Source organism: Papio anubis, chromosome 4 (genome assembly GCF_008728515.1).
Source record: "Papio anubis isolate 15944 chromosome 4, Panubis1.0, whole genome shotgun sequence".
Taxonomy (NCBI): domain Eukaryota; kingdom Metazoa; phylum Chordata; class Mammalia; order Primates; family Cercopithecidae; genus Papio; species Papio anubis.
The window spans coordinates 56,687,802-56,705,631 of NC_044979.1; the positions used below are offsets into that span (position 1 = coordinate 56,687,802).

The window sequence follows — 17,830 nt, forward strand, 5'->3', positions numbered from 1 at the left end:
TTCTAAATGTTAGGAGGATGTTTTAAGACCTAAATAACTCTTGTGGCAAGACACCTGAAGTTCGTGAGTTCTTCCAGTTTTCATTTTCTTTTCTTAGAATTCATGGAAAATTAAATTAATATTTTATTTTCATTTTATTTTTATTTACTTATTCTTTTTGAGATGGAATCTTGCTTTGTCACCCAGGCTGGAATGCAGTGGTGCAGCCTCGGCCCACTGTGTCTGTTTATTTGGTAAAATGAAATCATACTCTTTATGATTCTGCATCTTAAAAAAAAATCTCAAGTGGGAATGATGGTTCATCATGCCTGTAATCCCTGCACTTTGTGAGGCTGAGGTGGGAGGATTGCTTGAGCCCAGGGCAACACAGTGCGGAAAAAAAAAAAAAAATTAGCCGGGCATGGTGGTGTGCACCTGTAGTCTTGACTACTTGGGAGACTGAGGCAGGAGGATCGTTTGAGTTGGTGAGGTTCAGGCTGCAGTGAGCCATGATTGCTCCACTGCACTTTAGCTTGGGTAACAGAGTGAGACCCTATCTCAAAAATAAATAAATAAATAAATAAACTCTTACCCCTCTGTTTAGTTTATTTCTTCTTTGACTTCTTTATTTTTATGTTTTGTAGCTATGGTTAACTTAACAGGCCACAAACTAAATTTTTGTGTTTCCTTTCATAACCATTGTTTTTTTCTGTCTCAGAAAATGGTTTAAGCCAAAAACCTAGATTCTTTTCTTCTTAATCCCTCCCTCAACCTGCCCCATCCCAGTCTATTCCTAGATTTTGTTGATTTTACCCATACATATGACTCAAAACTACCTCTAGTCCATCTATACTGCTTGCCTCTGAGCCCACTATATCCTCTTCTTTTGCGTGGAACTGTGATCATACTTTGTTAACTAGCCTCACAACTTCCACTCTGAGCCTTGCAGTCCTGTTCATTCTCTGTGCCACAATAAGAATGGTCTTTTGGAAATTGGATGGTCACTGCTCTGCTGGGATCACTTCAATTACTTTCTGTTTTATTTATAACAAAATTACTTGCTATGGCATCTATTACCTGATGCCTCCTATCTCCTTCTCAGACTTTATCTTGAACCACTGCCATTTGTGTCCCAAGGTCTTTGTGTTTGCTCTTTCTGCTGCCTGAAATGTCCTTTTCTTAATTCTTAGCATAGCTGGCTGTTATCCTTCAGATCTCAATTCAGAGTATTGAGAGGGGACCTTGTTAGCCATCCTTTCCAAAAGTATCCCATCCAGTCCCAATCATCTCCCTGTTTGTTTAGGGCACTTCCTCAACACAAGTCTTGATCATTTTGTATCTTCTCTGTGCAATGCAGGTTTCATCAGGGCAGCCATCTTGTTTGTTGTACACTGTTGTATCCTCAGGGTCGATTACTGTGTAGTGTTAGTAAATGTTCAGTAAATATTTTTTTAAATGATTAGATAGTGGCTGAAACATCTCTAAAGCAATGTTCAAATTTTATTCAATTGCATTTTTTTTTTTTTTTTTAAATTCAAGACAGAGTCTTGCTCTGTCACCCAGAGCTGGAGTGCAATGGTGTGATCTTGGTTCACTGCAACTTCTGCTTCCCAGGTTCAAGCAATTCTCCTGCCTCAGCCTCTCGAATAGCTGGGATTACAGGCATGTGCCACCATGCCCGGCTACTTTTTGTACTTTTAGTAGAGACAGGGTTTCACCATATTGACCAGGCTGGTCTTGAACTCCTGACCTCATGATCCGCCCGACTCAACCTCCAAAATTGCTGGGATTACAGGTGCGAGCCACCGAGCCCAGCCTCAGTAGTATTTTTGATGATGAGGTATTGTTAGCAAATTTTAATCTCTAAGTCATTTTTAAGGTCTGTTAACTCTTTAAGCCATTTAGTTAACTCTTTAAGCCATTTAGATATCATTTAATCCATTATTATTTTGATAAAGAGTACCTGGAACACTAATTTAGAATGTTTCTACTGAAAACGAGTAATAACATGTCCATGTTTGAATTGAGCCTGATAGGTTGGTGGTAAAACTTTCCTCTGAGTAAATGAGGAAGTTAAACCATTTAAATGGGTCATATTTCATTACTGATTTTTCTAAGCAGCACAAGCCAGTACGTTATAATTAGCTATTTAAAGGACATTTAAGTACTTAACAAAATAACAAAAAACCCAAATAATGCTCAAGGAATGGTAGAGTAAATTAATTCATCTGTGGTTGTACTTTGGTTGGTAATAGTAATACTGAAGTTAAGAAACCCTGAAATTTAAAAAGTTGCTTTAAAAGACATATCAGGTGGGTTCGTCGTACCCATCAGGAAATTCTGCAGAGGGCTTTGTGGTTAGTATCAAGATTATAACTCTAGGCCATGTACAGTGGCTCACGCCTGTAATCCCAACACTTTGGGAGGCCGAGGCGGGCAGATCACTTGAGGTCAAGAGTTCAAGACCAGCTTGGCCAACATGGTGAAACCCTAAAAATTCAAAATACAAAATTTATGTAGGAAAAAGATAGCAACATGTATGTTTGGTACTATCTGCTAGAAATACAAAAATTAGCTGGGTGTGGTGGCATGCACCTGTAATCCCAGCTACTTGGGAGGCTGAGGCACAAGAATTGCTTGAACCCAGGAGGCAGCAGTTACAGTGAGCCGAGATTGCACCACTGCACACCTGCCTGGGTGACAGGGTAAGACTCCATCTCAAAAAAAAAAAAAAAATTGTAACTCTAGGCTGGTCGTGGTGACTCATGCCTATAATCCTAGCACTTTGGGGTGCCAAGGCAGGAGGATTGCTTGAAGTCAGGAGTTTGAGACCAGCCTGGACAACAAAGTGAGACCCGGCCTCACAAAAAGCAAAAAAATAAAAAATATTAGGCAGGCGTGATGCTGTCCACCTTTAGTCCCAGCTACTCGAGAGACTGAGGTGGAGGAACTCTTGAGCCCAGGAGTTTGAGGCTACAGTGAACTATGATTTCACCATTGAACTCCAGCCTAGGTGGCAGAGTGAGACCCTGTCTCCTAACAAAGAGATTATAGATATAGAAATTCACTTAGATTTTGTAATAGCACAAAACACTTTTATTAGTACAGGTTTAGAGAGACGTTACTTGCCTGTAGTTTTTCTTCTTAGATTATGTATCATCTTCTAGCCCAAAGTACACAGACTATGCATTGGTTCTATTAAGGAAAATAAAAATTACAGATACTCATTTTATGACAGGTATAATAGAAAATGTATAGCTGTTTATTAGACCTTATTTTGCATTTCGTTTAAAATTACAACTTTGACCATAAAACCTGTGGTGTTTATTCTTCCAAACATTTCCATGAAATATTATCCTCATTCCAGATGAAGAATTAAAATTGTTCCTATAACTTGTAATAATTTATAGGTCACATGATTACAAAGTAGGAGCCCTGAAACTAGTAGGAGATTGCATTCTTTTTGTTTAGCTTTTGTATCAATATGAAAGATGTGATTTGAACCTTAGCATTTATTACCCTTTTAAGGGCAGAGCAACTTTGTTCCCAGTTTTCAAGGTCTAAAAATGTCTTGTTTTGTTTGTGGAGAAGGCAGCTGAGTTATATTTAACTTTAGCATTTAGGAATGGTGTTAGACTAGACTTTAACTTACTTTCATTGGACCTTTTAGATTTGCAATATATAAAACCTTTTAAATCTTACATATTGGTGACTGAGTGACAGATCAGTAAATAAACCAACCATATTTATTATACTTCATGATATCTTTGTACCCTTTAATGTTATGAAAAAGTATGTTTGTTTATGTGCGTGTTGGGGGAGTACAGGAGTTGGACAGGTAGAGTTTTCAATTCTAGCCCTTAAATTAATTAGTCTGTGGTGGTACTTTGGTTGGCAACTTTTTAATTTGATTTCTAAATATTTGTGTTTAATATAGGCGAAAAGTTTTAGGAAAATTCAGAGATAATAAAGACATTGGACTACTCTCAAAGAACGTATGGGTGGGAGGTAGGGGCACAAACAGAAAAGTACACTAAAGTCTATATAAAACAATATATTAAGTATATAGCAGTCCCCCTTATCTGTGAGGGTTATATTCCAGGATCCCCAATGGAAACCTGAAGCCACAGATAGTACCGAACCTATATTTGCTATGTTTTTTCCTGCATATACATACTTATGATAAAGTTTATTTTATAAATTAGGTACAGTAAGACAGGGTCCCCAACCAGTTGGTCTGCAACCTGGCAGGAACTGTGGGCTGCACAACAGGAGGTGAGTGGTGGGCAAGTGAGCGAAGCTGCATCTGTATTTACAGCTGCCCCCAGTCACTTGCATTACCATCTGAGCTCTGCCTCCTGTCAGCTCAGCAGCGGTATTAGATTCTCATAAGAGTGCGAACCCTGTTCTCAACTGTATGTGAGGGATCTAGGTTGCATGCTCCTTATGAGAATCTAATGCCTGATTGTGTGAGGTGGAGTTGAGGCAGTGATGCTAGCTAGCACTGGGGAGCAGCTGCAAATACAGATTAACATTAGCAGAGAGGTTTGACTGCACAGAGACCACAATAAATAAATTGCTTGCAGACTCATATCAAAACCCTATCAGTGAGTTGAGTGCTTCATTTTTACAGCTGTATCTGGTGACAGGCTTTAAGTCAGAATCCAACACTTAATTTTAGTCCATGCATGGCCCACCTATTATTTTACTTACCTTGTCCATCCACACGTCTTTCTCACACTGCACTTAACTCAGTCACAGATTTGGTTAAGCCCACAAGCTAACCTTAGCCAAAATGAGTAAATAACAAAACATTACTAGAGAGCTTCTTTGTAAAGGGGGAAGACCCAATGATGAGACAGCAGAAGACTGTAAGACTGCCAACAAAAAGAAAGCTGCATTTAAAAGAATACCAAGAGTCCCACTTAAATTATGGGTTCATTGCAACAGGTGATTCACATTCTCCAGGCCTGCTTTGTATATGTGGTGACTAGCTATCCAACAAAGCCATGAAACCTTCAAAACTGCGTTGTCACATGGAGACCACTTATCCTGCATTAAAAGACAAGGCTTTGGAGTTTTTCAGAAGAAAAAAACGTGAACCTGAAGAACAGAAGCAATTATGGAAGGCCACCACTTCATCAAATGTGTCTGCACTGAGAGCATTATTCTTAGTGGCTAACAGTATTGCTAAAGCTAAGAAGCCGTTTACTATTGGTGAAGAGTTGATCCTGCCTGCTTGCTGTTAAGGACATTTGTTATGAACTTTTAGGAGAGGCTGCAGTTCAGAAGGTGGCACATGTTCCTTTTTCAGCTATTACCATAACTAGATGATTTGATGAAATAGAGGATATTGAGGCACAATTGTTAGGATTAATGAGTCACCATGGTGTGCAATCCAGGTTGACAAGTCTACTGATGTTGACAACAAGGCCGTAGTGCTTGTTTTTGTGTCATATACTTCTCAGGAGGATGTGCATGAGGATATGTTATGTGCCCTTTTGTTGCCAACCAGTACCACAGCTGTAGAACTGATTTGGTGATTTTGTGTTGGTGTATACATGAACGGAGCGGCTGCCATGACTGGACAGCTTTCTGGTTTCACTACTTGGGTCAAAGAGGTTGCTTCTGCATGCGTGTCTACGCACTGTGTCATTCATAGAGAAATGCTGGCTAGGCACAAAATGTCACCCAAACTTAACCAACATTTTCAGGATGTGATTAAAATTATCAACCACATTAAAGTACATGCCTTTAGTTTATGTCTGTTTGTGCAGCTCTGTGAGGAAATGGATGCAGAGCACACACAGCTTCTCTTATCCACAGAAGTAAGATGGCTTTCTAAAGGTAGATCAGTGGCCAGAGGTTTTGAGTTACAAGGTCTCTCCAGAGATTTTTTTTTTTTTTTTTTTTTTTGAGACAGTGTCTTGCTCTGTCCCCCAGGCTGGAGTGCAGTGGCGCGATCTTGGCTCACTGCAAGCTCTGCCTCCCGGGTTCATGCCATTCTCCTGCCTCAGCCTCCCGATTAGCTGGGAGTACAGGCACCCGCCACCATGCGCAGTCAATTTTTTGTATTTTTAGTAGAGACGGGGTTTCACCCTGTTGGCCAGGATGGTCTCAATCTCCTGACCTCGTGATCTGCCCGCCTCGGCCTCCCAGAGTGCTGAGACCACAGGCGTGAGCCACCGTGCCTAGCTTTTTATTTTTATTTTTAGAAAAATTGTTATCACTGGCAGCACATTTCAGTGACACAGAATGGATCACAAAACTTGCTTAATTTGTGTGACGTATTCAACCTGCTCAAAGAACTCAGCTTGTGACTTCAGGGGAGAACGACAAATGTGTTCAAGTCAGTAGATAAAGTGGCTACATTCAAAGCCATACTGGAATTATGGGGGTGACGAGTAAACATTGAGGGATTTTTTGACATGTTTCAAACATTAGCAGAGATTTTGAGAGAGACTGAGCCAGGACCTTCTTTCTCCCAGCTGGTGCATTATCACCTATCTCAGCTTTCAAAAGAGTTTGAGCATTACTTCCCAACCAGAAAAGACCCCCGAACTGGAAAGTAATGGATCTGCAACCTGTTTGTGAATGAGCCAACTGTATCGACTTTGTCCGTGCTAGAAGAGGATCAACTGATTAAGGTCGCAAATGATGGTGGCCTTAAAAGTATGTTTGAGACAACTTCAAATCTCCATACATTCTGGATTAAAGTCAAGGCGGACTATCCTTGCCACAAAAACACTGAAAAGTCTGTTTCCATTTCTATCATCCTATCTTTGTGAAGCAGGGTTTTCTGTAGTATAGTTGACAGCAACCAAAGTGAGATTATGGAATAGACTGGACATAACACACTTTGGGTGTCACTGTCTCCCATCATCCCCAGATGGGACCATCTAGTTGCAGGAAAAGAAGCTCAAGACTCCCACTGATTTCTACGTTATGGTGGGTTGAATAATTATTTCATTATATATTATAATGTAATAATAATAGAAATAAAGTATACAATAAATGTAATGCTTTTGAATCATCCCAAAACCATCTCCCCACCCTGGCCATGGAAGAATTGTCTTCTACAAAACCAGTCCCTGGTGCTAAAAAAGGTTGGGGACTGCTGTAAGTAAGAGATAGATAATAACAAATAATAAAATAGAACAGTTATAACAGTATACTCTAATGAAAAGTTATGTGAATTTGGTCTCTCTCTGTCTCCAAATATCTTATTTTACTGTACTGCAGTGACTGCAGTAACTGAAATGTGGAAAGCAAAGCCTTGGATAAAGGGGATGCTACTGTAAGGGGAACACAGAACAGGATGAGAAATATTGAATGGAAGAATTTGGGAGAAACATATGGAGAAAGTGAAATTTTGGAGGTCTTGTCACAATCTTCCTTGTTTTAGAAAAAGAAGTGTTAATTTTGGCACAGAGGTAGAAAATGTTGAAAGGATGGGATGGTTGAAACAAGTTGTATGAGAAGATCATGAGCAATAATGTTGGACAATTAAGGTCAGATTGTAGAGAGTCTAAATACAGTACTTGTGGATTTTATTTTATAAGCAGCAGAGAATGATACAAGGTTGTTGGAATGGAATAATAATATGAGGGCCTGAAGAGATTATATAAACTACTTTTAACAAATTAAAAGCTCTTTAGGGCCCAGCGTGGTGGCTCATACCTGTAATCCCAGCACTTTTGGAGGCTGAGTTAAGAAGACTGCTGAGGACAGCAGTTCAAGACCAGCCTGGGCAGCATAGTGAGACTCCATCTCTCTCTACAAAAAATTTTTAAAATAGCCCAGTTTGGTGGCATGCAACTTTAGCTACTCGGGAGGCTAAGGCAGGACAGTCGCTTGAGCCCAGGAGTTTGATGTTACAGTGAGCTATGATCAAGCCACTGCACTTCAGTCTGGGTGACAGCGAGACCCTGTCTCTAAAAACAAAATAAATAGATGTTTTTTATTTAGTCTAACAGTTTCTACTATGTTAAATTCCATATATGTAACACTTATTTAAGAAGTAATATTGGCCGGGCGCGGTGGCTCAAGCCTGTAATCCCATCACTTTGGGAGGCCGAGACGGGCGGATCACGAGGTCAGGAGATCGAGACCATCCTGGCTAACACGGTGAAACCCCGTCTCTACTAAAAATACAAAAAGCTAGCCGGGCGAGGTGGCGGGCGCCTGTAGTCCCAGCTACTTGGGAGGCTGAGGCAGGAGAATGGCGTAAACCTGGGAGGCGGAGCTTGTAGTGAGCCGAGATCCGGCCACTGCACTCCAGCCTGGGCGACAGAGCGAGACTCCGTCTCAAAAAAAAAAAAAAAAGAAGTAATATTAATGTTTTTGGGTGTGTTAGTAAGAATTCAGAGGAACTTCTGTACATTATTGGAATTGGTAACCTGAGAGGAAGAAGCTGAAACAAAATTAATATAAGTAGAGGGTTTATTTGAATCAAGCTTGAGGATTGCAACTGGGAGCACAGATTTGAGTTGCTCTGAATATACTCTTTGATTAGCAGCAGTTCAAAGTGGATTTTTCCAGCCTGGGCAACATAGTGAGACCTCATGTCTACTAAAATTCAAAAAAATTAGCCAGGCATCGTGGTACATGCCTGTAGTCCCAGCTAGTTTTGGGGCTGAGGCAGAAGGATCACTTGAGCTGGGAAGTCGAAGCTGCCGTGAGCCCTGATCGTGCCATGCACTCTAGCCTGGGCAACTGAGTGAGACTTTGTCTCAAAAAAAAAAAAAAAAAAGATTTTTTTTCCTTTAAAGGGAAAGAAGAAGCAGTTCCTGAGTTGTTTACTGAGAATTTATGTTAAAATAACATAAACTATTGATTTGCTATACATTGTACTTTGTATCACAAATTCCAGAAACATGAAGATAAATGAGTGAGGCAGCTAGTCAGGAAGGAATGACTTTAAACAGTTGTCCCCCAGGCTTGGGTATAGGGACTTGACTGAAGTCCTATACTCACATGTCTGTGCTTGCATACCTCACATGGCTCAGACTGCTCTGAACTCTTTCTTTTCACACAATTGTTATTTAACCTTTGTTGAGTTGTGGAATATTTGGCTAGATGGCACTTGGAAAAAACTGAGGTCCAGAGAACTCAGTACTTATTCAAGAGCACACAGCTCTTAGTATCAGAACTTGGATCTAGAACCCAGTCCTCTTGATGCTTAGTCATTACTTTTTGTCTGCTGTACTTCCTTTACCATATATTACAGTGTACTGAGTACTTAGAGACAAAGAAAGACTGATGCCACATTTTTTCTTTAGGAGTATTTACATATGACCAAGTGACCTGTGTGGTCACATATTGCTTTACATTTCTATTTAAATTACAGATTTTTGAGCATATATTGGTGCTAGAAGAGAGACATTAAGCTTCAGCATTTTTTAGTCCAAATGAAAGCTGGCCGAGTGTGGTGACTCATGCCTGTAATTCCAGTACTTTTGGAGGCTGAGGCGGGCGGATCACATGAGGTCAGGAGTTCGAGACCAGACTGGCCAACATGGTGAAACCCAGTGTCTATTAAAAATACCAAAAATTAGCCTGGCATGGTGGTGGGCACCTGTAATCCTAGCTACTGAGGAGGCTGAGACAGGAGAATTGCTTGAACCCGGGAGGTGGAGCTTGCATTGAGCCGAGATCACACCATTGCATTCCAGCCTGGGCAATGAGAGCAAAACTCCATCTCAAAAAAAACAAAACAAAAGAAAAAAAAAGAAAGCTTCATCTTGGAGGAGTAGGATTTGAGCTGATTTAGAAGGATGTATGAGTGGAGAAATGGATGGAATAGGAATAATAATAACACACACAAAGTGTCAGAGGTGGAAATACATTGTTTTCTGAGCCTAGTTAGAGTCATGCCAGAACAGAGAAATTTGTTTCAGATAATGAGAGATGTACATTGTAACATTATATAGTATTTGATACAATTTTTGTAACATAGGGATTGGTTAAAAATCTGACAATGTGGGAGACCATATTTGTGCAAAGAATACTCATGGGCATTATTATACAGCTGACCCTTGAACAATTGAGGGTTGGGGTACTGACCCCTGTGCTGTGGAAAATTTGGCTATAACTTTTGAATACCCCAAAACTTAACTACTAATAGTCTACTGTTGACAGGAACTCTTACTAATAACATAAACAGATAATACATATTTTATATGTTATAGGTTTCTGTACTGTATAATTACAATAAAGTAAGCTAGAGAAAAAGTGTTATTAAATTGTAAAGAAGGGAAAATAGGCCGGGCACAGTGGCTCACACCTGTAATCCCAGCACTTTGGGTGGCCGAGATGGGAGGATCACATGAGGTCAGAAGTTCGAGAACAACCTTACCAACATGGAGCAACCCTGTCTCTACTAAAAATACGAAATTAGCTGGATGTAGTGGCGCATGCCTGTAATCCCAGCTAGCAGGAGAATCGCTTGAACCTGGGAGGCAGAGGTTGCAGTGAGCCAAGATCATATCGAGATCACACCATTGCACTCCAGCCTGGGCAACAAGAGTGAAAACTCCATCTGGAAAAAAAAAAAAAAAGAAGAAGAAGAGAAAATATATTTACTATTCCTTAAGTGGAAGTGGATCATGATAAAGGTCTTCATCCTTGTCATCTTCACATTGAATAGGTTGAAGAAGTGGAGCGGTTGGTTTTGCCTTCCTGGATAGCAGAGGCAGAAGAGGTAAAAGGGGAGGCAGGAGTAGCAGGCACACTTGGTATAACTTTTATTGAAAAAAATCCACATATAAGCGGACCAGCGCAGCTTACCCCCCATGTTGTTCAGCTGTATTTGATTGAGATTCCGTAGAGGCAGACTTAACATACCATCTGTTCTGTACTCATCTTTTCCCACCACCCTGGTCTTTGGCATTTTGTGTGGAAATCAATACAGTAAATAAAGACACATACACACATATGTTTATTGTGGCACTGTTCACAATAGCAAGGACTTGGAACCAACCCAAATGCCCATCAATGATAGACTGGATAAACAAAATACTATGCAGCCATAAAAAAGGGTGAGTTCATGTCCTTTGCAGGGACATGGGTGATGCTGGAAACCATCATTCACAGCGTATTCTCACTCATATAAGTGGGAGTCGAACAATGAGAACACATGGAGACAGGGAGGGGAACATCACACCCCAGGGCCTGTCGGGGTGGGGGGCTCAGGAAGGGATAGCATTAGGAGAGATACCCAGTGTAGATGACGGGTTGATGGGTGCAGCAAACCACCATCGCACATGTATACTTGTGTAACAACCCTGCACGTTCTGCACATGTACCCCAAAACTTAAAGTATAATAAAAAAAAAAGCTAAAAATAAAAAAAGAAGAATTTCAGATATTTTGTTAAGATGTGATAATTAAATCTGTGTCAAGGATAGTATTAGCTTAGAGTTAACTGCCCAATGTTATGCCTGCAGTTAGCCCTATGGTTTTAGGATTGGATTATTTCTAAATAAATAAGTATTATGCATCATAATACCCATGCTTAGATCAGTTGATCAAAAAAGATTAAGATCCTCTAGTAAAGGTCCCCAGTAAGTTTTTTTGCTTTTTTTCTGTAAATAAACTTTAATATGATAATTTAACATTAAATCTGAGCTATCATGATGGTAGAGACTATAAAACTGTATTCCTGTACTATCATAGAATCGAAGAAGTTGGAAAGGCTTTAGAAATAATCTTCATTATTCATGAAATAACTTGACTTATTAATACATGTTGTTTATACCCACGTGTAATTTGGGTATCTTTGAGTGTGCTTTGTCAGATATCCAGTTCAGAAATCTATCTCAGCATGCTATAAAACCTGTTTTAAAAATAGGTATGAGCCATTCAGTTTGACTGAAAGGTTGTTGACACAATGGAAAAACTATTAAACAAGTTTGCACAGAAAATCACCATTACTGAAGAAAGGTTTTTTTTTTTTTAAAAAAAAGAAAATTCGCTGAATTTTTATTTCTATAGACCCAAATAAATATAGTTTAAAATATTTAGAACGCTTTATATAACTAGAATGCTTAGATTTTTTGTATTTATCTAAGTGTAGCTAGGTAAACCAAATATATATATATAAAGTCTTTGCGATTATTTTCTTGTGAGGCAGGCAGTATTTTTCTCACTTTCATTTGAGCTTTTTCTTTTTTTAAAAAAACTGTTATTTATATGTGAATGTTTAAATATTCCCTAAATATATTAAATATCTGATATGTTTAATATACTGACAAAATCCTTTCACATTTTGTATATGAAATGTATATTATTTACATTGTTAGGGGGTTAGGAAAGAGGATCTTTATTTTGTTAGATAATCTGGAATATTTGTCAATAAAGATTGGGTAAAGTGAAAAAAGGGTAAGTGAAAAGTTGATATTCTTATATTTTTGTACCATTTTTCATACTTTGCTTGGGGGGACAGGTTATAACCAATCTGGAAAGCATTTACAGTTGTCATGACAAACAAATATAATGAGGGTGTAATGTCTATTGAATAGTCCCCTAGCAAAATCAGTGGGGAAAACCTCTGGGATACAATGTGGTTAAAGTTAATAAATCATACTCAAAGGCTTCCAGGACAGAAAAACAAAAATGGGAAATTTTAAGTTAGTAAGGGAAAGCTTCCTCAAAAAACCCTCGTGAGAGAAATAAAGATAGCCACACCTGACTGAGAAATTAGTGGAGGTGAACTTTGAAATCTGTAAATAATCCATGTGTATGTAATTGAGAATTGACATTGTAACCTTATGATAATTGGGTGGCTGTTTTTATTTTCAGTGTGAACAAAAACTGGTTGCATGTATTTCTCTTTAAACTGCTATGTTTAAAAAAGGAAATATAAATACTTTCTAGTTCCCAGATTGGGGAATTTTTTATATGAAAATTGATGATAAAAATAATTATAATTGAAAACCTACTGCATGTCCTGGACTGTGGCAGGCATCTTATGTATATTTATTGGTCACAAAGATCCTACAAGGGATGGGGAGGTACAGTTATTTCTAGTTTATAAGTGAAAGAAACAGGTTGAAAGAAATTCAGTGACTTCTTCAATTTTACGTAATAGATAGTGGAGCTAATATTTGAATTCAGGTCTTTTGACTATATCCTTCTTTTCTTTCCATTATATTAGGCTGTTTGTCAGGAATTTCAAAACATAGTTTGCTTGAATTTGATCAGTTAGAGTCACTAATATCTTAGGAAAGGTTATAAAATAATTTGGTTTATAACACTGTCAAAAATACAGGCATTAAATAAATTCTGCTTTAAATTTTAGAGGTTTATCATCTAAACATCTGAACTTGCTGATCATTTTTATTGTATCTGAATCTTAATATGCTCAAAAAACATGCATCCTCCCAAGAGTGATGTATAAAACCTCTGGTACTTTGTTTACTGAGGCAAACTAGTAGTAGTGTTTCTACAGTTGGAGATTTGTATGTACTAGGATTGGCTCAGCAGGGTGCTTTACCCCCAGGATTTTCCTGAGATCATCCTGTGTGGCCTTGGATGATCCTGGTTTGTAATGAGTTCTGGGGCCAATAACTGCTTTTGAACCTGTTCTAGGCTAATCCTTAACACTAGACTAGAAGTACCCTCTATGCCAGTGTCATCTTATGACTAAAATAGTATTCTGGAGTTGATGGGAATCAGTCTCAAATAACGTCTAGGGTTAAAGAATCATTAAGTTTAGTACCAATCCTGTTTTAGACAAATACAGAAAAGATGCTTATGAAATGGTTTTTGCTATTTGTCTTAGTTTAATTATTTTCAAAAGAGATTTGCAGTTATATAACATATCAACTGTTTTAATCTGTTTCTTGTAAGTTACAATTCAGTAGCTTAATTTTTTCAATAAAATAAACTTAGGGACTATATTTTATAAACTGAAATATTAAAGTGTTTATTTTGATCTTTGAGGATTGTCATAATTACTTAAATGACAGTTAGCAAACAGTGATATCTGGGAAGTCTTTAGTGTTAATTATTCCTGTGTATTAACTCTAATATTGGCTTAGTATTTAACATAAATACTTTTTGGCTTCTTGGGTTATTTTAATTCAGTTTTGTGTTTACTGAGTATCAGGGAAAATTAAATGTCATTATAAATTCTGTCATCTCTATTAAGCCATCCTTTAGCAACAGTAACTGACACTGGTTTTTAGAAAAAAACTACATTACTGATTGAATTAATTGGTTTCTTGTGTGTGGATTTGTAGATGTACAATTTCTGGTATAACCTAGGAAATTCTGAAATTTATTTAAAATATTTTTTAAAAGAGACAATTCAACCTATTTTGTAAGAAAACAAGTGTTATTTATTCATGTAAATAGAACTTTCTTTTATTGTGGCAACTGATTTTTGTTTACTTAAGAGAACCTGTTGCTAAAATAGTAATGAGGAAGGGTGTAATATAAGTCTCGTCATACACCCCTTGCTCTGCAAGTAACCAGAGTGCTATGTCTGCATGCTGTTCTGTCTCCTTTTGGAAGGTGGAAACAAAGTCATTTGTATGTTTTTCTCTCTTGCACAGCCTAAAATGACTAATGTGTGATTTCAGTGGAATAAATGGCGTCCAAAGTCACAGATGCTATAGTCTGGTATCAAAAGAAGGTAAGTTGATAGTCAAAACTTTTAGCTTTCTAAATGTTTTAATTTCAAAAATATATGTTTATTTCATGCTATAGATGTTAGGATTTTGAGTGGAAAAGGAAGATTATTTTTATTTTCCTTGTACTTATTTTACTTCTAAATAAATTGGAAAGATGATGCTGAAAAATATTTTTTCTCTACTTTTTACTCTACAATAGCAAAGTAGCTAGATTAATTATAATATAATGCAAATCTCCAGGAGTGGATAAAATGAGCATTTTATACAAGCATTAACATTTTTCTTTAATTTTCTAAGAGAAAGATTAGCAGAGCTATTATGTAACAACAGTTATATATTATATATCAACAGTTTTTAATTTGTTTCTTGTGAGTTACAATTCAGTAGCTGAATTCTTCAGTAAAATAAAGTTTTGGGGACTCTATTTTACAAACTGAAATATTGAAGTGTTTATTTTGATGTTTTAGGATTGTCATACCTACTTTAAATAGCTGTATCATCTTATATATTTCAAAATAAGCTTTACCGATGTAATGTTTTTCTTTATAAAGTCCAAAAGAATATAGGCATTTTTGACAATACAGTAAACTGTTTACTCCTAATGAGTGTTGTTTATATTCTTTAAAATTTACATTGTTTCGTGTAATACCTTAGATCTTTTGTGTACATAGTGAATTATATTTGTTTTCACATTTTAAAACATTTTGGTACCTTATTCTTCAGGTGTCTATTAACAAAATATAATGATACATTTAAAGCTTTTCTTATATGGTAGAAAAAACACACTTTTTTTTTTTTTTTTTTTTTTGAGATGGAGTCTCTCTCTCTCTCTCTTACTCAGGCTGGAGTGCCGTGGCGTGATCTCAGCTCACTGCAACCTCTGCCTCCTGGGTTCAAGCGATCTCTTGCCTCAGCCTCCCAAGTAGCTGGGATTACAGACATGTGCTACCACGCCTGGCTAATTTTTGTATTTTTAGTAGAAACAGGGTTTCGCCATGTTGGTCAGGCTGATCTTGAACTCCTGACCTCAGGTGATCTGCCCGCCTCACTTAGCCTCTGAAAGTGCTAGGATTACAGGCGTGAGCCACTGTGCCCAGCCAAACAGATGATTTTAAAATTTTGTTCAATTGAAAATAAGTTATTTTAAAATTACTAATTTTAAAAGTAATTTTAAAAGTTAGACAAACCGAAGAATGTGGCCTTTTTTAAGAATATTTTTTGAGACAGGGTCTCACTGTGTCGCCCAGGCTTGAGTGCAGTTGCACACTCATGGCTCACTGCAGCCTCAACCTCTTGGGCTCATGTGATCCTCCTACCTAAACCTCCCTTAGTAGCTGGCATGGGATTATGGTCTGTTTTTAGATGTGTTATTTGTTTTCTGGGTAGAACATGACACAGGTATGTAATTACATTTTTCATATAAGGTACTTTATTGGAAGTATTGATATCAATATACTATTAATTGTCTTCTGTGTTTTTTAGTGCCTCCTTTTAAACTTTTAAACTTCCAGTCAAGTTAAAAATCAGTCTGCTTAGCTAAAGAGCTAAATAAAATTATAAATTAAGGAAAACAAAACAAAAAAAACTTTATAAACATTTTCCTGTCTGTATCTTTGAAAGTTTTTCTCTTTTCTAATTTCTACCTAATAAACTTTTTCTCTGTTTGGCTTTTTACATTAAACACTTTAGAGTTTACTGAAGATCATTTATAGAACATACCTGCTTGACTGACCTTTCTTGGGATCAGAGGGTGTGAAATATTATACTCAGATTCAGTTAGCCCTGTAACTGAAATGACCCTCTTATCCAAGGGTCATTTACCTGGCAGCTTTGGATACATGCAACCAAAATATTCTCCAGAGCAACTATAAGAAATGTCATAAAATATACTAGCAAATGTAATCACATATTCTATTATATATATATTTATTTATTTTTAAGACAGGGTCTCACTCTGTTAACCCAGTCTGGAGTGCTGTGGCACAATCACGGCTCACTGCATCCTTGACCTCCTGGGTTCAAGTGAACTTCCCACCTCAGCCTCCGAAGTAGCTGGGACTACAGGCATGTGCCACTATGCCCAGCTAGATCTTGTATTTTTAGTAGAGACGGGGTTTTGCCATGTTGCCCAGACTCATCACATAAATTAGGGAGTTGCCAGAACCATTAACTGGATTTGATTTGCTCTATTTTTTCCTTTTGCTTTTAAATTTAATTTTATTGAAGAAATACATGTGAATATGTTGAAAGATTAGTGTTTCAAGGATTATTGCAAAAAAAAAAAAAAAGGCAGCCTGCAATACTATCCATCCCTATCCTTACCTAGTCTTTGAGTTTTGCTCCCCCAGAGGCAATCATTTTAAAGTCTTTATAGCTCAGTGGTTCTGAAACCAAAGTTTCAAAGATGAGGAGTCCCACTCCTCATCCTAATGACTTTTGATGGAATACTGGCATTTATATGTAGGAGTCAGAGATACAAAATGTCATACAACGTTCTAAACTAGGATTGGATTGTCTGACTTTTTCTTTAAAGGAACAGATAGTAAATAATTTAGGTTTTGAGTCATAGGTCTCTGCTGCAACCACTCAACCTTGCGTTGCCATTGTGGCACAAAAGCAGCCATAGACAATATGTAAAATTAATGAGCGTGGCTGTGTTCCAGTAAAACTTAGTTTACAAAGACAGGCAAGGGTCTAGATTTGGCCTGTAGGCCTTGGTTTGCTGACCTATGCTCTAAGACAGCCTTTGCTGAATAACACCATTTTTAAAAATGATATTTCATGTTTTGAAGCATGCCTGCCTTGTTTTTTCTTGGTCATTTTATTGTAGATGTTACTTGTTGACTTCTGACTATATGATTAGAATTTAGCTTTTTTATAAGCTTCCCCTAAGTTTCCTCCCTCTATCGTCCCAGTGACTCCAAATTTTGGTTAAATCAGTATTTGGTGCTTACATTATTATGTCTGTGTATGTATCATTTAAAGATGTGTTATGTTGTAATATTTCCAATCTGTGTAACTTTTCTTTCCCTTTGCTTGGTTTTTCAAATTCTTTTACTAAGTCTCTGATGAAATTGTAACACTTCTTTTGTTGCAGTCAGTCATATTCAGGTATTATCTCTTCCTTTTTTCCTTTCTTGGAACTGACCCTCCTAGAACTCTCTGTTTTATCTAGTCCATACTGAATAGATTGTTCTTAAGTCATGTCTCCCAGCT

The 17,830-nt window shown here is 37.5% G+C and overlaps 1 protein-coding gene across 11 annotated transcripts in view; it reads left to right on the forward strand.

Moving 5' to 3' along the window:
- PHTF2 (putative homeodomain transcription factor 2) overlaps nucleotides 1-17,830 on the forward strand; it is a 159,287-nt gene that overhangs the window by 26,205 nt on the left and 115,252 nt on the right. For 9 of the 11 annotated variants that reach the window (XM_031665266.1, XM_031665271.1, XM_031665274.1 and 6 more), the window contains exon 2: nucleotides 14,537-14,616. In XM_031665266.1, the coding sequence (XP_031521126.1) occupies nucleotides 14,572-14,616 (45 nt within the window). In that variant the 5' untranslated portion in view covers nucleotides 14,537-14,571. Of the gene's footprint in view, nucleotides 1-13,863; nucleotides 14,617-17,830 lie in introns of those variants that run through there. The other 2 variants (XM_021936131.2, XM_031665267.1) reach the window with 2 other exon arrangements.